The sequence below is a fragment of the Lasioglossum baleicum genome, chromosome 4, assembly GCF_051020765.1.
Source record: "Lasioglossum baleicum chromosome 4, iyLasBale1, whole genome shotgun sequence".
In the NCBI taxonomy this organism is placed as follows: domain Eukaryota; kingdom Metazoa; phylum Arthropoda; class Insecta; order Hymenoptera; family Halictidae; genus Lasioglossum; species Lasioglossum baleicum.
In genome coordinates this window covers 14,202,347-14,225,665 of record NC_134932.1, presented here as the reverse complement: position 1 = coordinate 14,225,665, position 23,319 = coordinate 14,202,347, and the positions used below count along the sequence as shown (strand labels likewise).

Here is a 23,319-nt window from a genome sequence, read left to right as displayed (position 1 = left end):
ATGGCGGACAACGGACAACGTGCCACGGCGAGCCGGTGCAAAGTTTCATTCCGGAAAGTTCCCAGAGAAACGGAGAGAGTCACGCCTGTTCCGAACGGTTACCGAGTACTTGGACAGATTTGTTAATGTAGTTCTCAAACGACGAGACTGTACAATTTTCTGTGGAAGTTTTTTTCGGTCCTCGATCCTCGGAAAAAATCAATATTCAATATATGTACCGGGTGTTTCATAATTCATGATAGAAATTAGATCGAGTCTACGGCTGGAAATAAGACGAAAATCAAGAATAACGAAATTGAAAAATGAATTATGAAACATCCGGTATAGGAGTCCATCGTGCTTACTAGACTGCGGATGTTTATGCAATTTTTAATTTTTGTCGACAATTTTAGGAAAGTGCAATCAAATAACATCTTATTGTTGGTGGCAATGGTCGTTGTAGATACGAAATTAATAAAAATCGTATCAAATTCTATTGAATTTCGTGTTTTAATATTTTTTCAACATTTTCATACGCTATAAATGCATAAAGATCCGCACTCTAGTGATCACTAAACAGCGAATTTTATTCTTTTCTGACAAAAATGCGTAGATTTAAAGCAGTGAGATTAGAAGAATTTAAGAATATTGCAATACAATTACTTTCGGCTGCTCTTTACTGTAATCCAGTAGATTTGTACCCGGCGCGGATGCAGATCGAAGTTTCGAACCTCTAGGATCAATAGTTGAGGAGATATGGTCGCTTAAAGTTGAGCATATTTCCAGTTTCTTGACAGGTAAGTGCGCCAATATGGCGGCGCCCTTACCAGTCAAAAATGCTCAACTCTAAGCGACCAAAGCTCCTAAACTATTGATCCTAGAGGATCGAAACTTCGATCTGCACCCGCGCCGAGTACAAATCTACTGGATTACATACCAAATACATCATAATTCGTAGGAGAAAGGTGAACTTTGAATCCGGTGAAGTAAAGGTTACCCTTATTTTCAACTTATTAAACATATTAACCCCCTACAAACACAGACTAACAAATATGTTACGCTTTCCTTTTTACATGAAACGAAATTTGATTACTCTGTAATCAATGTTTAAGCATTAAAATAAACGTAGCCATACAAAAAATAAAAATTTTCTTTTCTCTGCTACGACATTTTTGAGAATCAAGACAATAAAGACAAAGAGAATGATACGGCAAGGGGCTAAGAGAGAAAATCAATTGTTTATTTCACTCCATCTTTGTTGCGGTTTAAGTAGAAAACATTTTTATTTTGCATAAAGATCCGCTGTCTAGTGGATTTCATCGGAGTGCACCGAATATGGGAACCAAGCGAAGTAGTCGCGTCTCACGCGATCGAAAACCTGTTCGGGATATCCGTAACCCGACACGAGTAATTCGCGCGGAGAAGATCGGCGCGGGTTTGCGGTCGGTCCGCTCAAAAACCGATGTCTCGCGGTCACGCCGCGCCGGATTCCGGTCCCTCGGTCTGCAACTTAAATTCGCAACCCAATACCCGACGATTACCGGCGCGGACGGGAGCCAGCGGTCATCGAGAGATCGGCTGCGCGAATCCCCGAATCGATTAACCCTAGGACGCGCAACATAGGCAAACGTTCATTATCGAATCTCTTTCTTGCGCAATGAAATCGTGTTTCGCGTGACGTCGCGCACAGCTTGCGAATTTGCGCATGTACTAATTAATAAAGTAGCAATGCAGATACTTGGTACACTTAGATAGTAGAAAGAAGGAACATATAATGGGTAGGCGACTGATAAGTGAGCGGATGGATGAATGAAAGGTTAAGACAGAATTGTATTGGTTTGGTTTCTGTAAACCTAGTCCAATTTCTTAGCCGTGAGGCTGAAATAAAAATTCAAAATAAAAATTCTCTACCGGAATCGCAACAAACTGGAGCGAAATAGAAATTGATCTTACTGCTTAATTAATATTTGTGAGAGCTGCAAAGGCCACTACCATTGAAAATATGATTGTATTTTATCCCATTTCCTTAAAATTCGTCTACAAAAATTGAAAATTGCATAAACATCCGCAATCTAGTAATAACAAATGGAAACACGGTTGGGGAAAGACGAAATTACTTTCCGAACGACCTAAAATAATACATAGTAATATTAAATTCTTCTAATGTTTTTACTGTTTTAAATTACAGCGATTCATCCTTGTCATGGATGCATAAAATCCGCTGTCTACTAATTAATTACTTCTTGGAATTGTTTAAAATTGTATACAGTACTACTTAACACGCTAGTCACACATGTGCGACGACCGTGATTCTATTGGGTACAGAAAAATTTGTGTTTTATTCCGGTAAAATTTGTTCGAAATTATTAACGAGGTAATTAGAACGCTTAACCAGTCAGTGTCTCTCATCGGACGAGCAAACAAGGCTGTTGCACTCGAACACAGAGCTCTCGCCCCACAGCTGCTAACTGGAGTAGAGGCTTTCGCTTATGGCTCTAGAGAAGCTACGTGCAATTCATTACGCCACCGGAAGTGGTGCTCGAAGTGCCAGCATCTCCGGTAAAACCGCGGTTTCAACCGGAGAAGTCTCTCGCGATGAAAAATGTCTCTCTCGAGCGTTCCTTAGCTAAACAGCGACGCCGGAAAACCATCTCCTCCAAAGAGCACTACTACTTCGTCATCCCCGTCGATTTTTAAGGGTGGAATCAACGCTTGACGCTTCGAGCGTCGAGCAGCCCGCCCCGAAAAATTCTCAGAAAAGCGGGAATTCAATTGTGCCCGAACTAGAAAGCACAAATGTATTACACGTGAAGGCTGTACATACGTGTGTCTGTTCTTGTAAGATTTACTAAAAAACTAAATTATTATCAACAGTAGAATCGCAGCACGCATAATAATTTTGTTTAATTGTTGATTATTGGGATTGTAAAGATTGTAATGAGTAGACCATGAGCAGATGTTAATGCAATTTTCAATTTTTGTAGACGAATTTTAAGAAAATGGAATCAGATAAAATTCTGGTAATAGGCGTTTGTAGATCCGAATTAAATAAAGATCGTACTAAATTCTGTTAATACTCCAGCAAATTTTGAAAATTTTTATAAGCCATAAATGCATAAAATGTTCAAGAAATGCTGAAATATCAAATTCGACCGAATTTAGTACGATTTTAATTGACGTCAGATCTGAAAGGCTACTACCGCGGAAAATAGGATTTTACTTGATTCGAGTTTCTTAGAATTCGTCTGTAAAAATTGCGAATCGCATAAACATTCGCAGTCTAGTAATGTGAAATAGTGGCTGCTAGTTTCACGGTTATGAAAGTTTCAGATCCCCGGGAGCGAATTTAGCTTTTAATCAAGCTTCTTCTTAAGGTTCAATTAAACCGAGCAGAACTTTGAGCTTCACCGAGCGAGTCCGATGGAGCAAAAGAACCGGAAATGAGGCTAGCAGCGTCTCCCAACGTTCTCTTTGCCATTTCGAACACGTCGCACGGTTTTTCCAATTTTTCCTAGAAAAAGTTCTCTTAATTGACAGGATTAAAAAAAAAAACGGAAGAATGGATGGAGAGAGAAGTGTCTTGGAGACCGTGAAATTAAGAGTAACGGGGGTTCTACGGGTTTAATGAATCCACCCAATAACCGTCCGAGCAATCGTCTGGGTTAGGCGAGTTCCATGGTAGAAAGTATGGTCTTTCCTCGTGTCGTCGGTGTTCAGTCTCTCTCTATCTCTCTCTCCTTTCTTCCCTGTTCTCTCGTTTCACGCGAAACGGCCTGGTAACTGGTTTGACTTGTGTACGCTCCTCGTTTCGAAGAAGCGCGAGACGAGTCTCGTGGAACCGTTGTCACGGAAAAATCAGAAACACCCGTGGCGAATGCTATGACGTCCCCTAAGTAATTGTGTTCCTGGATTCTCTCTGCCACGAATAATGACAGAAAAATTTCTGGTGTCACCCCCCGCGATAGCACAGCGAACCGCGGATCATTATGCAAAATCAAAATTGCGAAATAGTTATTTCTTAATCATTTTAATAGACGACGAACAATCATATTAACCCTTCGCACTCGGAGCTATTTTAACTCGAAAATTAAACATGTCTTCGAAACCTAGAATAATTCCATTCTACATTAATTTTTTTCTTTTCATGAATATGAAATTGATATAATACCTCATACAATACTTAAATGTGCATTAATCGATTAAATGCCAACATATTTAATAATGTAAACAATATTTTGAATAATGGGTTAATATTGACATTACATGTTGACGACCTGCAGGAACTATAATCGATTTCCTGTCTGAATAACTTTATTCGAAAACGATAAATGTTTCTAGTCGTGGTTTTTAGTCGAACGATGCAATTGCCTCGATTTTGTGTGGAATTGTTTCAAGGGGGATTGTTCGGCGTACAAGGTACTAATAAAAATCGATAAGTGGAGTCTTCTCGATATCGGGAAATCGGTAAATACGCCGTATTAAATAATAACCGGTAGGAGAAGTAACAATGGTAGCCGGAGAGTCGTAATGCGATCTGGAAACGATAGAGTAAATAAAGAACGAGATTGGAGCACAATGGGAAGACGAAATAATTCGCGAAGAGAACGAGAGAGGGATGGAGAAGAGGATTGTGAAACAGGCGGACGCGGTTTCAGCAGAAATTATAGATCGTTTTAAATCATCCGTCGCGTTGACGCGACCGCATCGCAGACACGAGGGTCTGAAATTACACGCGATCCCCTCGCGAGCACGCTCGTCGCGACCGCTTGCACACCGTGTCCCATGGATCCGGTGAAAAAAACTTGCGAAATCTAACTGTAGTCAGTCCCGGTAACGGCGAACTATAGTGAGTGGGCTCTTGTCACGTGCGAACGGAGTCGGCGAAAATCTCCGACTCGATCGCGAAACGCACGCAAAGATGCTTGCGATCTATGAATTTTCAACGAAAAAATTCCTGCACATTATTTATGCTCTTCTTAGGTTCAATTTTTAATCCTAACTCTTTGTTAATTACTAGACTGCAGATCTTCACGCAAAATAAGAATAGTCTGCATCGATTGCAAGAATAGAAACCTAACTGAATGTTGTTTAGTTATAATGTTGTATAATTAATTGTAATAGAGATAAATTTTCTAACAATTTTGAATTTCGTCTACTCAATTTTGCTACAAATGCATAAAGATCCGCAGTCTATTAATTACTATTAATTCCAAGATCGAGACGTTTATTTCAACCTAGAAAAATTAACCTGGACGAGAGCAAATTTTATGAGAATTGATTTACGATCGTCGAAAAAATTTCTGGAAATTATATATATATTTATGTTCTTCTGTTCTCTTTAATTGTTTTGCTCCATTATGTTCGTTTCAATTTTCAACCTGGATTTGATGAGAATTGATTTACGATCGTCGAAAAGACACTCAAACAGAAGCGCAGCCGCTAAACGAACGTTCCAAGCATCGTCCAATGGTAGGACGGACATGGTTTCACGTTGGCAAGCCTGCATGCCTCGAAATTGACCCTCCGTATCGGCACGCGTCTCCGCTCTCTGCTCTCAATTAATTAACTAATAAACTTCTAACGACCTGCAGCTTGGCCAGTTTGGCTCTCGAGCTCTTGTTCGATGTTCCTTGAACTACTCGTCGGGGAATTTCAAACTTGAACACTATGTCTAATTTGTGTTATTGTGACACTGAAATATAAATATGTAGACAGACAGGCACTGAGGGGAAATTTTAAATTAAAATATAAATGATTAAATTTATTGTAAATTATTATGAAAATTAGAAGTTAATATTATTGAGGGAAATAATATGAAAATTAATTTTAATATTATTTGAAAATAACATTAAATCATAATATTAATATTATTTGAAAATAACATTAAATCATAATATTAATAATTCATTAGGGGTTGCTCTAAAACCAACCAAAAAAATTACCTTACTCACAAGACAAGCTGGATAATAAAATAAACAGTAAATAACGAATTAACAACAAGGAATCTACAATATGCAAACAGTGTCTACCAGTGCGACTGAAAGCATACTCGAGAGAATTTTACAGTGCATATAATATTGCACGAGGACGACGATGCGTCCAGGGGTTGTTCCAAACCCACCCCACGAAATAAAACCACTAACAAGGCAATCTAAATACAATATATTAAAAAACGTGGTAATAAATTAACGTCGCGGGGCTTACAATATGCAAAAACAGAGCCTTTCAGAGCAAGTGCCTAGCATATTCGAGATAATTACGTATGCATACAACGTTGCACAAGGGTGAGGATGCAAATGTGGGTTGTTCAAACCTCGCTTCATAAAATAAAACCACTGTTGAACCAAGTGAAATGTATTAAAATTTGAAATTCATGTCAAGTGGCTTGCGATATGCAAGGATATAGTATCACACAAAAATAAAACGCAAATTAACGTCATTAATAGACGGCGGATTTTATTCATTTATGAGAAAAACGAGTAAGTAGGTGTAATTTAAAACAGTAAAAACATTGGAAGAATTTTAAAATAATGTCACATTATTTTCAACATGTTAAACATATTAAAAGAAAAAGAATAAATGTCTACTTCGCTCCAGATTATTGCAATTCAGGTAGAAAATTTGTATTTTCAAATAATGTATTTTAAAATAACTAAAATGGATGCAGACAATTTTTATTTTGCATGCGGATCCGCAGTCTGCTGATTAAATCCCGCAATGCGAAAATAGATGCCCTGCGGAGGTAAAGGCGAGCGTATTCAAGGAAATGCTGTTTGATTATCGCTGTCGGGGTGGCATAGTTCGCGTGGTGGCATAAACGGCTCGACAGGCGTCTCGCCACTGAATGGGATTTCTGTCGTGCATTTCAACGGGTCCGACAAAAAGCGGCGCGAGTGTTTTCGGGCCCGTGCTCTCGTAGAGCAGCCGTTCTTGGCCGGCGCTTTTGTTTCGTCGTGAGAACAATCGACGGTCTCTGAGAGACCGTGTCGACGGCCGGGAGAGACCCGCGCCATATCGATCCTCTTCCTCCGTTGCATCTGCCGTTTCCGGCCGCGTACAAGGTTGCTCTCGGTTGCTACCGGTGCTCCGCGGAAACGCGAAACTCCGATCCCGATCGCATCTCTGCGTTTCATCGACCCCTCGTCTCGCCATCTCTCGATCCACGGGACCCTCGCCCCCGTTCTCGAGAGCATCCTCTTTTGCTTCGAGCTTCTTCGGATGATTCGCCTCGAGTGTCTTTAAACTCGATCGCCCGGAGAGCTACTCGATCTCAAACACGCGAGTTATGCGATCACGACAAGCCCTCGGCTAACGATTTCGCTTCGTAGCCGTGAGAGTTGAACGATTATTCTTGTTCGGGGATTTTGTTCATGTGAGATTTCAGTTTTTTACAAATTTTTAGTTGAGTTAGAACAGAGTTGAATCTGTGGAATTGTCAAGGAATTTTTAGTGTGGGTTTGTAATCTCCTGGAAGATACGAGAGCCCTACCTTACGTGATCTGGCAACAATTGAGAGCCCTATCTTTTGTAATTTACCAATAATTGAGAGGCGTAACTTATGTGATTTGACAATAATTGGGAGCCCTATCTTCTGTAATCTACCAATAATTGAGAGCCCTACCTTACGTGATTTGATAATAATTAAGAGCCTTATCTTCTGCGATCTGGCAATAATTGAAAGCCCTAGTTTCTGTGATCTCGCAACAATTGAGAGCCCTATCTTCTGTTATCTACCAATAATTGAGAGCCCTATCTTCTGTAATCTACCTATAGTTGAGAGCCCTAACCTATGTAATCTACCAATAATTGAGAGCCCTAACTTATGTGATTTGACTTCGCTGAACAAATCCGAACAGAAACAAATTCAAACCAGCTTTCCCATCACCATAAACGCCTTATCGCAATCCTAAGACTCTGGCCCGTTCAACGAACACAGTCCATCCATTATAGCAACGGCTATAAACCCGGCGCAACGAGTTAACGCCGCAGCTAATCTCGATGAAAATTTGTCAAGCGCGTCATTACCGGCAATTACAACCGCGGTATCGTGAATCGTACCAATGCGATAAAAAAGTCAAGATACAGGAATCGCTGGCCAGTCGTTAGGAGTCACGCGATTCAGCGTGGATAGTCGTTGCCTATGCATCCATACATAGGTCCCAGTACATCGACTCTGCATAACAATGCAAAATGTTGAACGTACATATTTCATGTTCACTGTTCTACGCAATAAAATTGTCAACTTACGAACAATACATTTTATTTGAATAATTCGAGGAGACGCACGGAGACCTGACTCGCGAAAATATGCATTTGATTTTCAAAGGGGTGACGTACCAGGTTACCCTTAACTTACCGACATTTTTAGATCATTGACAATCATTTTCCCAACAGTCATTTTATCGACAATAATTTACAATAATTTTCAACAACAATTTCTAATTGTTGTCACAACACAACTGATTGTTGTCAGTACACAACAATGTATCATGACATCTATATTTATTTCCTTGTATAGAAAAGGTTTGTCGATGAAATGACTGCCGGGAAAATGATCGTCGGGGAAATGACTGTCGGTGATCTGAAAATGTCGATGAGTTAATATTGTCAACGAAGTTAGATGTCGGTGAGTTAAAAATGAAGTTAAAATAATCGTTGACGAGTTAAAGGTAACTCGCCCGAAGAGAGTTTCTTCGATCGAGCAAACTCTGAGCGTTTTCCCATTGAGACTCGGTCTCGTCGAGCTAATTACCCTAATCGCGTTCTATCTTGTTCGTGAGTGTACACGCTGCTATTGTGCGCCGATGTTAATGATCGTTTTTGGTTTGTTTGCAGAGGCGGCGTAACCGAGGAGCACGATGGCGGTGTTTGGCTTGGTCTCGGCTGTGGCCGGGTTCGTCAAGGTACGATACCTCGTGGACAAGGCGATAATCGATAACATGGTGTTCAGGGCCCATTACAGAATCACGTCCGCGATTCTGTTCGCCTGTTGCATCATTGTGTCCGCCAATAACCTCATAGGTAAGCAGCCGACGACGATATCCACGAACTTCACGATTCTCCTCGAGCCCTGCGGGAACAACTTCGATGAACTTTCCGGCGGTTAGGGCACTCTACCAGCCTCTCAGACTAACCCCGAAAGGAACCGCAGAATTATTGGCACGGATTCGCGCCAAATGCCGTCGATAAAGTCACTTTTATTCGGCCCGGGCTGTCTCGAAAGTGAGTTAACCCTTAACGCTCGAATGGTGACTCAAAGTCTCCAAAAATTGCTGTAGCATTGTTCAAAATATTGTTGATATTATTAAATATGTTGTTATCTAATCAATTACTAAACATTTAAGTATTGTAGGAGGTATTACATCAAATTTATTCGTACAAAGAAATAAATTAACTCTTTACACTCGGAGCTATTTTAACTCGAAAATTGAACATTTGATGGATATGAAATTGATATAATACCTCATACAATACTTAAATGTTTAGTAATTGGTTAGATATCAAGATATTTATCAGTGTAAACAATATTTTGAATAATGGTACAACAATTTGTAGTGGTGACTTAGAATGGAATTATTCTAGGTTGGAAGAAATGTTTAATTTTCGAGTTAAAATTGTTCCGAGTGCAAAGGGTTAAATCTTTTGGGTTGTTCTACTCAATTGTATTCACTGCTGATAAAAATGGGTTCTTTTTGGACGGGTTCGTTTATCTATTAGCGAGGTTCATGAATTTTTCGAGGAAATATGAAAATTGAGAAAGTTGTAGACCGGAATACGTTTCATAGATACCCTTTTTGACTTTCAGATTTTTCATTGGGGGAACTGGGCGGGGTTCCAGTGGCAGAGTTTTCGGGGCTGGTTTATGCATCTTTCGACTATGGTCATGAATTTTTGTCGCGCGAGAGAGATCGAAATTGCGATCGAGCTTTTGGTCTTTTGAAGTTGTAGATTGGGGGAATGTTCTTGATCTCTTTTCGACTTTCGGATATTTTTTCCAGGGAATCTAGGATAGTTTTTTATTACGGGACTTTGGCGTACACTTTTGTCGATCCTTCAGCAATATTCATGAATTTTTTCATCAAGCTGGGATCAAAATCGCACTCGTTATCAGCGATCTATCGTGATTCGAACACGTGTACCTATTATATTCTGACAACACCTCCGCATGGGAACGGAACCTTAATCCGTTGCGTATCGATTTCTAGATCATGTTTTAGGTGTTGTCATGTGGATAGGCTCGAAGACAATAGGACACTATCCACTGTAGCGTATATTGTATTATAGCTTACAGTTTCCCATTAATCGTAGTATAACCGAAAATGGGTGACTACTAGTGTACTAATTACAATTGCAACATAATTATTCACCAGTATTAGCTTGATCGATCTTCAAACTCAAAAAGATCTTGTTGAAACTCGGAAGATGACTGCTAGTGTACTAATTACAATTGCAACATAATTATTCACCAGTCAAGTGATTTTTAAAGTTCGTTGTACCTTGCCCACGACCATAAAGGCTTCATTATCCGTGATGCGGCCCACGCGTAGGGTGCACAAGTATTTTTATCCACCGTTGGCACGACCCATTACGCAAGATCAGCTTCGGCATAGTCAGCATACCGATCGTTCCAGCTCGTCCTCGAGCGAATCAGCTCTGCACCGATGATAATTGTTTATTCTCGTCTACTGCAATTACCCTACGGTGGTACGAATTATCTCTGGAAAGACGATCCTCTTAGCAACCGTCATCTGGGTCGAAGATCATCAGCGATTACATAAAATGCAACGTAACGAGCAGACGGTCGCCATTAAAGCAACACCCCGGTGTACGGTTTCGGGGACGCGTGCTGGATTTATCTCCTAGATGCTACATCAGCTTTTATAAACATGTAGATGTTGCCTTCTACGATCAGCTTGTTTAAACACGGCACGAATCGTCAACAGCTAACTGTCGGTCGCTATTGTGGAGCAGGTGTTGCGAGTAGCAATGAGAAAATTTATGAGGATACTTATACATTCAACTTGCTATTAGAATAACTAGACTGCGGATCTTTATGCAAAATATAAATTGTCTACCTGAATCGCAACTAGAGTTTGCAATCCCGCGTCATATCAAGAAGCATTGCACCCCTCAGCAATATCAAAGAAAAGTAGCCTTAATTTAAAAGAAAAAACACTTGCAGTACTAATGGTATCAATTAATCATAAATAAATTGCGGATGTTGGCAAATTTTAAGAAAGTGGAATCATGTAAAATGTTATTTTCAGTGGTAGTAGTCTTTGTAGATCTGAAATAAATAAAAATCGTGCTAAATTCTGTGGAATTTTATATTCTAGCTTTTTTTTCTCTTAATTTTTGAAGCCATAAACGCATAAAAATCCGCAATCTAATCATAAATAATGCCTCGCATTTCATTTAGCTGTACACCTCCTAGAGGATAAATATTTATAACATACTCGGCGGTATTAATTCAGTATGAATTGCAAATCACCTCGAAATTCGGCTCTTCTACATAAAATCGAACGCTGATTACACAGGCGGGAGTTGAACCAAATGATCAAATAACAGACAGCCACAATTTGGTATAATCTTTCTATCGGAATATCCGATAGAATCCGGAACAATGATCATCGAGCAAGAGTTCAACAACCATCGACGATCGAGACACGTGTCTCGCAGACATCCTCGAAGCTTCACTCTCGACCGGTTGCATAATTTGTCGGGTAATTACTCCGGTAATCGAGCCGATAATGCGCCGTCGTTGTCTCATCCAACTATCCAGGTCAATTTGTATAGCGAGTCGATGGCTTACTCTCGATCGAGACAGCCGACAAGGGGAGACGAACAGAAAAGCTTCCAGATAACCGATACAACGTCTCTCCCACCTTAACCCTTCGGGAGCGACCGCCATACCGACTCTGACGAATGTTTAAAAATATTTTAGACACGTTACACGCTTTCATACTTCTTCATTCGCTCTCCAGAATTTCAACATAGCTATGAAAAATATCGAACAGTCCCCATATTTCCATTCTCTATGATTTTTTAAATTTCATGAGTACGAAATTAATGTAATAACTTGTACAATCTTGAAACGTTTAGCAATTGATTAGATATCAACATATTTAATAGTGTAAACAATATTTTGAATATGTGGTGAGTCTCTGAGTCACTCCTCGACTGCTAAGGGTTAACATCCCTAACAATAATACAATATCGTACTGATATGATTGCAATACCATCTCTGACGAATGTTTAAAAATATTTTAGACACGGTACACTTTCATACTTTATCATTCGCTCTCCAGAATTTCAACGTAGCTACGAAAAATATCAAACAGTCTGAATCACCGACAGAATAACCCTTGTTTGTCTTTCACCTCTTCATATTTCCATTCTCTATGATTGTACTGTACTGAAACGTTTAGCAATTGACTAGATACTAACATATTTAATAGTATAAACAATATTTTGGGTTAGGTTAACATCCCTAACATCATAGAATATTGTACTGATATAAACCGACGATCAACCGTCATCCTCGAAAAGCTAACACGTTGACTACCGCGTGAATTAGTTCGTTTCACAAAAACCTCCACCGTTCATAAGCAGACTGCGGATCTTTGTGCAAAATAAAAAGTGTTCTGCATTGATTGCGGGAAGCAGGGGTAAAATAAAAATTGATTTCATCCCTTAATGACTTCGTTACATGAAAAACAACAATATTCTTAAATTCTTCTAATCCTTTACTGTTTTATATTTCACCCAACCAATTTCTTCATAAATGCACAAAGATCCGCAGTCTGTTCATAAGTTCAATGGCACCGGTGACCACTATGGCAGTCAACCATGTTAACGCGAAGAGCTGGTTCATCCTTCAAATTCCGTCGCTCGACGTTCGTTTAAGGTCCAAACGTCTGGATGACACTCGAGATTCGTTTACCCGTGGTTGCCACGGTGGTTCAGTAATCTCCAAGCTCTCTGACTCTGTCCTCGTTGGTTACAGGCGATCCGATAAACTGTCTGAGCGACGCAGGGGTGCCGGAGAACGTGATAAACACGTACTGCTGGATCACGTACACGTTTTCGCTGCCCCAGAACCAAGCGAAACCCGTTGGTACTCATGTGGCCCATCCTGGATTGGGAGCCGACGTCGGAGAGAAGAGGTACCACTCCTATTATCAGTGGGTACCCTTCATGCTGTTCTTCCAGGTACGAATCCACCTCCCACAATCTCATTCTCCATTTTATTGCACTCAAAATGAATTCCACAATCAAAAAAACTTGATTTTTAACATATTTTTTTAACAAATTATTTTTTTATAAATCAGTTTATACACTGAAAGATTCGTCGTTCGAAGACGCGCAAATTCGATTTTGGAATTTTCGTCTAGGCCTAGTAGTTTCGGAGATGTTCAATAAAATGGATTTTTCACCCTCTTAACGTAAATGTCGGCAGCTATAAAAAATACGTGTCAAATATTTTTTTGAGTTCTATATAATACCAACATTTCATTACAATCGACGTGTTATGGTTGGATAATCTCAATTCAAAGTGATTCGGGGCTCGAAGAATTTGGGTATGGTTTGATAGCATGATTTCCGGTTCCAGGGGATTCTGTTCTACATTCCGCACTGGATATGGAAGCAATGGGAAGAGGGTAAGGTCCGCATGATCTCCGAGGGCATGAGGGGTGCCATGATCGATAACAAAGATGAGCGAAAGGCGAAGTCGCAACGACTGGTTAAGTACATCTCCGACACGATGCACCATCACAACATCTACGCTGCTGGCTACTTCTTCTGCGAGGCGCTCAACTTCGTTAACGTGGTACGTCTGTCGTTTTTTAGCTGCCCACTCCCGTTTGTCTGTCACGCTTAAATCCTCGGCTTTTCGCGATAACTTTTGCCGGAAAATATTAACACAGCCACCGCTGCCTCGCGGGAAACAGCTTCATGATTTTACTCTAACTGGACTGGCAGGAAAATCTACGGCGTGAAAGAGCGGAGGCGCATTTTGTGCAGTAATCTGTCAGACAGAAGTAGAAAATGTATGTTGAAAGAAATCGGCGTTAAGAGAGTAGACTCTCGTTTACAGCATTTAATTTGCATTATTCGGAAGCATAAAGCTCCGCGAGTAGCTATCTTCATAAAGCTGCGACAGCTACATGCTGCCGAATAATGCAAATTGCGCCTCGTAAACGTAAAAATAGGACTTTCGAGGGCGATCGCGGCCTAGATTGATCTTTTATCTAGCGCTTTTCACTACTGAAAACCCCTATCTTTGTATTATCGAGAAATGAGAAGACGCATCCCGCGCCCTTGCAATCCTAAAAACGAGTCTACCCCATGGGTGTGATTCTTTGAAAAAAGCACGTCCTCTCGCTCGCAGTATACATAGATCGCAAAGGGTTAAACGAACGGCTTGAACCGTGATCTCAGGAAAATTCAATTACCATTCTCGCTGATAAGCCGTTCACAATCTACTATACTCTTTATCTCGTCCCCTTGATCTCGAAGAAAATAGTAGGTTCAGCAACCTCCTCAGCTGCGTCCTCGTCGTTTCTTTAGTCTGTCAATGACTATCTATTTCTATTTGAAAAATTAAATTTAAACTTCGCTTCATTAATTTCTATTTTAAAAATTAGAAGATTGGAAAAGAAATTAAATTTTATCAAATTTTCAATTGCACTTCGGCAACCTCTGTCCAGTAAAATTAGGCTTGTTCAATCTCCATCGAGCATTGAAATCGCACCAAAACGTCGGAACGTTCAAGAACGTTTATTTAACATTTCTGAGTATTATTGATCACGGATCTGTTTCAGGTTGGCAACATATTCTTCGTGGACATGTTCCTCGGCGGCGCCTTTCTCTCGTACGGCACTGACGTGCTGAAATTCAGCAACATGAACCAAGAACAACGCAGCGACCCTATGGTAGAGGTGTTCCCCCGCGTGACAAAATGCACCTTCCACAAATTCGGAGGCTCCGGAACCATCCAGAAGCTGGACGCTCTCTGTGTCCTCGCTCTGAACATTCTCAACGAGAAGATCTTCATTTTCCTGTGGTTCTGGTTCATTATTCTGGCGGTGTTGTCTGGGATCGCGTTACTATACAGCATGGCTGTGGTGCTGTTGCCCAGCACTCGGGAAACCATTCTGAAGAAACGATTCAAGTTCGTCACACCTACTGCTGTCAGCGTGCTCATTAGGAAAACACAGGTGGGTGGTGGTTGCGGCACTCGAACAAGCCTTAAGTATTTCATCCTGTTTGCTTTTCCAACCGTCAGACCAAAAAGTACATCGTAGGAGAGTATAGTTAGACTGTAGATTTACTGTAGGACTGTTGCAAAATGTTTAACTGTTCGAGACAGAAGATTTTCTATCTAGTCATCTGAACCACGTGTTTTAGTTTTAAAGACCCGTGACGAAGATTTGAACAAATTCTAACAAATATGAATGTTATAGCTTTCTTTTTAGATGATTAAGCATTGAAATAAATGTAGCCGTACAAAAAATATAAATTTTCTTTTTTGTCCTACGACATTTTAAGAAGATGGATTTTAATTTCATTGTTGCATTTGAGCCGTTCAGTCATTTCGCAGTTTAGTCTTCGCGAAATTGCATTATCTATAATATAATACCGGGTGTTTCATAATTCATGGTACAAATTAAGTCAGATCGGTTCTATGGCTCGAAATAAGACGAAAATCAAGAATGAACGAAGTTGCGTGGGAGGCTTTAAGAAAATTAAATTTAAATAGATAATAAAGATGCTGTTGCGACCGTGTTTGTACATGGTACGAGGTCGGGGCTTGGTTACTATCAGAAACAGAGTACGATAGAATCGACCTGACCGAATTTGTATGTACCATGAATTACGAAACAACCGGTATAATGTCCCCGACAAAGGACAGTTCGCCAAACTTTCATCGAAAGAAACGATAGTAATGATTAGATAGCGGATCTTTATGCAAAATACAAATTTTCTACCTGAATTGCAACAATCTGGAGTGAAATAGACATTTATTTTCTTTCGTAATATGTTTAACAAAAATTAAAAATAATATAACAGTATTTTAAAGTTCTTCTACTGTTTTTAGTGTTTTAACACTAAACCTACCGAGCCTTAAAAGTAACATACACATGTTTCCTTATAAAAATGACAAGATTGATTTTATCTAGACTTTGTGCAGCTCCTATTGTAATATGTGCTCCACTAAAGATACTTATACAATCATTTCTTATGAAATTATTTTTATTATATCATTAATCGTAAAATTAAAAACTGGAACCGGTCATTCTGACCGGTGATGGTAGGTTTAGTGTTAAATTGCACCTACTCATTGTTGTCATAAACGCATAAAATCCGCAGTCTACTAATGATGAACGAAAATTGCAGGTGGGCGACTTCATGCTGCTGCACCTGCTGGGCCAGAACATGAACATGATGCTGTTCAAGGAGGTGTTGGAGGATCTATACCGCTGTTGTAACCTGGGTTCGACGAGCGAGGCGTCGCCGACGTCGGTTCCATCGGCGCCCAGCACCCTCGAGATGTCGCCGATCTACCCGGAGATCGAGAAATACGCGAAGGACACAGAGATCTAATCCCGCGACGTATCTTTCGCCCTCCCTTGTCTTCTCTATTGTGATAAACGCCGACGGGGGTTTGTCAGAAGCCACAACCCCCTCGGCCACCCCCCGCGAGACAGGCCGAGACAGTTCGAGACAGGTTTGCGCCGGGGACCACCCGATTTTCATTCGTCAACCCCGAAAACAATAACTCTCTCGTCGGTGCGTCTGGAACCCTCGCCATTGAAAAATCAATCTGAACTGGTGCAACTGCTAGTATACTTAACGTGACCATTTATTTTTTTTCCTCAGAAAAGGACATCTACTAATTTTTATTTAATAGTATGTGTATTCAAGAAAACGCATATTTCTTCATAGTTTCTATTTGTTAATGGAAAAACAGGAATGAACGCGTGAAAATAAATGGTTTATGTGGTCTTATATTTTTCTGAAGAACAAATTTTTGCTTCAGTGTACATACATACTTTCTTTCCTCTTTCTAAAAACGGGACATTTCGGCATCCCGAAGCTGTGCTTGGGGACAACGAGACAGGCTACGTAAAAACGGGACGTATATGGTCACATTAAGTATACTGCGAATTTTTATGCAAAATAAATTCGTCCGAATTCATTCCAAGACACCGTATAGACGTCCATTTCTTTTCTGAATCATGCTAATCTGTTGGAAATAATGCAAAAGTATTTTGAAACTCTTTAACAACTTAAACAAACTGCATCTTTTATTCACTCTTTTGGCGGAAACATATTGTACCGTGTCAAACTTGTTACAAAATATATGCTTTTAGCGCATTAAATAAATACGTCAGCGTGTACCGTCGGTGGTAGACGTGGCACGGAACGTGTTAAAAGGACATTTTTCGCGACACCACCCTAAACGACTGTTCCCGGCGCAAACCTAACATAGACAATCGAACTACTGCGAACCTTATTCTGCCGACCGCCATATTTTCGGCTCAAGATTGAATTTCTTGCGTATCGCCGCCCATGAGACCACATCGAGCTGAAATTCTATGGTTCCCTCTCGGGCGACGCCATTGCCTTCATCCCCCGCGGCTGTAAATCGCGTCCCCCGACTTCCTCGGCGATTCTATGGCATAGCTTATGGCTTATGGTGACCATAAGTCCGCGTTAAATAACGTCTCCCGGTCTTTTCTACTTATTACGTTCACATTCCTTTCCACTACCCCCTCCGGGGGAAGTCGGAACGCCATTTTCATGGCGCATCGATCATTCCGTGCGAAATTATTCAGCGATTTGGTTCGCGAACCAAAAATTGTTCGTACTCGTACGAACGTGGGTGTTAATTTTTTTGCACAATCCTCGTCGAGATCTACTGTTCTCGAGCCGTCGCTAATCGTGAGATTCATCGGAGGAACAATTGTGTAAATGATCAGTTTGTTTTATCAGTGTAGGGCTGTTACTTTCCTTCGAAGGTCGAAGATTTTAACCTTTCTTGAAAGATTTTGAAGCCTCGAAAATTCGAATTTCGGAGCTTCGATTTCAGAAACTTCGAAGGTGATGAGAATCGAAGTTTCGAAGCTTCGAAATTCGAACCTCTGTAGTAAATTATTAGAGGATTAAAAGCAACGGAGTTCCAAGTTATGTTTGATACAGTTACAGACATTCCTACATTTCGAAAAAAATACGCGACCACAGCTAAACGATTGATTAAGTTACAACTTCATACGATTCGAAGACTTCGAAACTTCGTACACTTCGAAGTTCCCTTCGTTCCTTCGAATCTTCATGTAACAGCCCCACATCAGTGCTTCCGAGATTCGAAACGAACGTTGCAGTTTGTAGCGATACGAATGCAGTTAGTTAGCAGTAACAGCAAATGTTGTTAACAAGTTGTCGCAGAATTGTAATTGTCAAGGGATGGAAGACTCCCGCGATGTTCTATTTTCTTTTTTGTTCTTTTGATTCTATATCTCTCGGTATGGATTTATTTAATTTTTCGGATGCGTAATTCGTGCGAGATCGGCACGCAGTTTTTCTTTTTTCCGAAGTGGACATACTATAATATAGTTAGCAATCGGCGTCTGCGCGCAATTGGTGCAATTATCCTTAGAACGAAGACAGGCTAGAATTTATATTATAGAGAAAGAGATTTATATATAGAGACGCTTCGCGATTTTTCATTGGACACTCGAGACAAGGATCGGCGCAAAAATCTGTGAAGCTCTTCTACTTACCCGCGGAATTGTATAAAAAGAAGTCTGTATTATTCTAATTTTCTTCGATTACGTTCGAGATTCGTTTAATTTAAAGATTCGGAACTGTGCGTTAAATGGGTAGCTATGGACTCGACATTATATTTTTCTTTGGATTTTATTCGCCACGACCGTAACGTGTTTCGCTTGGAAATTTCGTGTTCCCTCCGTAGCATCGCGCGATGGCTCCGCCTCTGTACCCCGCCGCTTTAGGGCGCAGCCAATCAGGAGACAGCGACGACTTGCTAGTCGAAATTCTCTCCGCGACTCAAAATTGTGCGAACGCTACGTTACGGATGGAATATTGTGGATTTTCGGCGATCATGGTTGCATGAATGCGCTCGAACCGAAGCATAATAATGCTACTGGCGCGTGGTTTGCTCACGTCTCCCAAATTTCTCGCGAGAATGATACACAATGCTGCCACTAAGTATACAATGACAATACTACGACAATAATAATTCTATAGCTGCTGTGCGTGGGTGACGAGTTGCCTAGGAACTGGTACCTTTGTCTGATTGATGGTTAGACATCGTCCACGCCGATTGTCAAAATTGCTCAGTTTTACCTGGGAGGAGCTAACAGAATCTCTATCTTGAGTCAGACCTAATTGCAACCACCTTTTCGCTTCTCGTCTACGACCAACTGCAGTTTCACTAAAGATATCATCGAACCCATGTGGGAGGAGCTTAACTTGGCGCGGCACCGCCCACCAGGCAACTTCACAGCCCCGCACAGTACTTGGTAGCTGTTTTTCTCCTAGATATACATTACTACTACTATTAGTCGCGTTTCAAGTGATATATTAAGTTAGATTCTTAGATTAAGGCGAACGAGAGAGACAGAGAGAGCGAGAGAAAGATAGATGTAGTAGTTGTAAGGATCGTTCGCAAATGTGCCTTTTTTTCTGTAGGATTACAGAGATTACTATAGAGCCCAGACTATACGAAACACCAGCCCCTTCGACACGTTCAAAGAGAACGAAATGCTCACTTGTAAAGATTGCGCCGTAGTCAACGCGAAGACTGCCACACAAGTGCAACGTTAGACTGTAAGCGGGAGCAAGAGAAAGCCAGAACGGTTCAATTTATAAAAATAAAGTATACTCTTTCTATGAGACCAGTTGTCATCATCCATTCTCTCTCTGTATATCTATGCGCGACTGCATCGAGCGATAATCCCTTCGCGCTGTTTCTCAACGAGTCCGAACCACAAGCGCCCGGTTATAGGAGGAAGTTCGTAATCGTTCAATTTTCATCGAATCAAACCGGCGAGATCGACTGGGCGCGGCATTGTTCCATTCTGTCGTCTGCCCTAAGCATTTTCGTGTACCGAATTAGACGAGATCACCCGTTAATTCATTCCGGCAGAGAGCCTAAAAATTGATTGTTGTGTTTGGTCTAATAATCTCGCTTCGCGGAAGACTGGATAATCCTGAAGACTGGATAATGGATTTTGAAAGTTACGGATACTTTGACGATAATATTAGCTGTTCTATCTTAGACTGTTCCATTTAATCGTCTGCCCTAAGTATTTTCGTGTACCGAATTAGGCAAGATCACTCGTTAGTTCGAATTTAAAGATTCACTGCGGCAGCGAGTCTAAAAATTTATTGTTGTATTTGGTTAATAAAATCGCTTCGCGGGAGACTGGATAACGGATATTTTGACACTGTTCTGTCTTAGAGGACAACATTTCAACAGCAAATGTTGGTGGTAACTTACCGGTTCCCCCAGTCCACCTTGTTGATAATCCTCAGCTTCAGCTCCCTGGTCTGATCGGTCGTCAAAGTGCCAGCAAGTAGTTGTCGCCGCCATTCCAGAAGTTCTCGCATCACCTTCCTCAGCGTGCTGAATTTGTAGTTCTCCCTCTCCTGAACAGAGCCAAGTAATCGGAAAAGGGAGAAATTAGTTCCGAGATGCGCAGGGTACGGTGAAAATCATGTTATGGCTAGGGGCGAGACAGGCACCCGCCTGTTCATCCACATCATCCTCTAGCTCACCCCATTAAAATTCAATCTGAACCAATCATTGCAATTCCAACTTTGGCAAAATCAATTTATAGAGTTAGCAAAATTCTGTTCCACAAACAAATATAAATAATCTATCCAGATTCAACCGATAAACGAATTAAAGTCCACACTTTATGACGTTCCCCATTAATTCAATCTTCAGAAGCCACCGGAGAGTGTTCGCGAAATTTGACTACCGTCGTTTTCGAGGTTGTTGAAAGGTATCGATCACGGAGATACGGAATTGACGAAGTTCCCATCGTTCGATCTCGGTGTCCACTTACCGGTCAGACGGTCGATCAGCCCCGGAGATCGATTCCGCCGACATCAAAGCGCTGGCAAACGTAATTTACCCGGTCAAAGGGAGCACTCTGCCCCCCGCGATTTTCGTCTCCGGTTGCTGATCATCCCCTTGGCAACAAGAAACGCCGGCTGACAAGCTGTGTCACTTGTTCCGCGTACAATTATCACACCCATGGACTCGTTCGTGATCGGTCCAAAAACAATGAATTTTCTTTACCAATATATTCGCTGTACCAAATGTAATAACAAGATTGGAGATCATCCCCTTGGCAACAAGAAACGCCGGCTGACAAGCTGTGTGGGTGTCACACCCTTGTTATCACACCCACGGACTGGATTGGTCCAGATTTAACAATGAATTTTCTTTAGGAATATATTCGCTGTACCAAATGCAATAACAAGATTGGAGAAGCTGCTACCAAACGATTGGGAGTTATCGTGGCTGACAAGGAGAAAATATGGTAGCTCACCACGTAGAGTCTTTTCCAGATGCCACCCCATTCCCGCAGCACAAGGGTGACTTCCCGGACCACAGGATCCTCCAACGGGATCACCGACTCGAACAGACCCTCGTTCTCGATCTTGCAGGGCTTCAGGTGCACGTACGAACTCGGGAAGATGCCCATCACCACTCGGTTCTTCGTCGAAAAGCCCCTGTACCATCCTGAGACCAAGGAAAACCGTCATTCTTCTTTATTTATATTTCTCTTCTACATTCATATATTATATATTTTATATTATATATGTACTTTTATATATACTATATTATTATATATACTTCAGACTCCGACATAAAGAAATTTTTATAGAACAAAATAACTGCTTTGAAATACAAAATACATATTTGCTAGTGTACTCGACACCTTTGTCTACACTCGAAACACTACATTTAAAGTTTTGAGATTATAAGTACACTATGTGAGTAATTCACAGTTAAGAATCTTTTCTCTCTCTCTCTCTCTCTCTCTCACCTGCGCACTCCTCCAGGATCTGCACCGTCTCGCCGATCTCCAATGGAAGGCCATAGCGCGTGTCCCCTCGCCAATTGTAAACGGCTGTACAAAAGAAAAAACATAAAAATTAGATTTTTACAGACTGTATGAAGAAAGTTTATTGGTTGAACTCTAGCCAGAGACTCTCGTATATTTTCGGTAGAGCGCAGCAGCTCGGAAACGCTCTGTGTTTATTGTTTATAGACGAAGCTGCGAAAGACGCGTAACAAACGAACTAGCTTCATCAACAATATTGCTCAAGTGATTAATTGCTATTGCTAGCCGGGTCCCAGATTATCCGGATCTCTACCTTAGTCCTCTTTTGGGATTGGCAAAAAAGAGTGCATCGCTCCGCAAAATTATTTTCTACGCTATTCAGATCCCAGAACTCTGACTCTAAGAATATTTAAAAATTGATCGTACACGGTTAGACTATTAGACTCCTAGAATTTGAACATGCTCATGGAAAATATCAGAGTCTGAATCACCAACAGGTTACAGCAACACCCCTAACACAATGCAATATCCATAGATATATTCCAATATTCCAATATCCATATCATAGAGAAAGAAAATGACGAGTCTCAGCTAAAAGATTGCTACATCATTATTCAGAATATAGTTTAGATTATTAAATACGTTGATATCTCTAATCAATAGACTGTGGATCTTTATGCAAAATAAAAAATGTTCGCATTGATTGCAGGACACAGGAGCCAAATAAAAATTTTATTCTTCTTTTAATTATCCTATCCTGCTGAAACTAGTACATCGATGTCCTTAAATATTTTTAACATGTCCAACGCTTTAAGTTGTGCGTGCCAATTTTTGTCATAAATGCATAAAATCCTAAAGTCTACTAATCAATTACTAAATGTTTCAGTATCGCAGTAGGTGTTACATCAATTTCATGTCCATAAAACGAAACAAATCATATACAAGGGTTATAGAAGGGGTGGCTGTCTCGAAGACGCGACCAACAAAAAGAAAAAGAGGAGGACGAGGTAAATTGGGAGGGAGGTGAAAAGAGGATCGAAGTAGTGTCCTTTCGTGGAAGTGTCAGGTCTCGATAAACGAACTCCGGGGCACCGGATACGCGTGACGATGCACGCACGACGAGCCAGCTTCCGGTCCTCGGCTCTGCGGCGTTGAAACGCACGCGAGACGCATCCGAATGAGCCCTCTCCTCTCCTCCTCGTGGAAACGCGTTCCACCGACTCTGCCACTG

At 40.9% G+C, this 23,319-nt stretch overlaps 2 protein-coding genes across 4 annotated transcripts in view; one reads left to right on the top strand and one right to left on the bottom strand.

The window, feature by feature from the left end:
* Inx3 (innexin 3) overlaps positions 1 to 19,904 on the top strand; it is a 36,358-nt gene extending 16,454 nt beyond the window's left edge. Inside the window, exons 2-6 of the mRNA XM_076422300.1 lie at positions 8,815 to 9,000; positions 12,986 to 13,191; positions 13,592 to 13,810; positions 14,805 to 15,200; positions 16,381 to 19,904. Of these exons, the coding sequence (XP_076278415.1) occupies positions 8,838 to 9,000; positions 12,986 to 13,191; positions 13,592 to 13,810; positions 14,805 to 15,200; positions 16,381 to 16,587 (1,191 nt within the window). The 5' untranslated portion in view covers positions 8,815 to 8,837 and the 3' untranslated portion in view covers positions 16,588 to 19,904. The remainder of the gene's footprint in view (positions 1 to 8,814; positions 9,001 to 12,985; positions 13,192 to 13,591; positions 13,811 to 14,804; positions 15,201 to 16,380) is intronic.
* Spg (dedicator of cytokinesis spg) overlaps positions 1 to 23,319 on the bottom strand; it is a 93,054-nt gene that overhangs the window by 49,620 nt on the left and 20,115 nt on the right. For all 3 annotated transcript variants that reach the window (XM_076422294.1, XM_076422295.1, XM_076422296.1), the window contains exons 2-4: positions 22,071 to 22,154; positions 21,570 to 21,763; positions 20,510 to 20,658 (exon numbers count right to left, since the gene is read on the bottom strand). In XM_076422294.1, the coding sequence (XP_076278409.1) occupies positions 20,510 to 20,658; positions 21,570 to 21,763; positions 22,071 to 22,154 (427 nt within the window). The remainder of the gene's footprint in view (positions 1 to 20,509; positions 20,659 to 21,569; positions 21,764 to 22,070; positions 22,155 to 23,319) is intronic.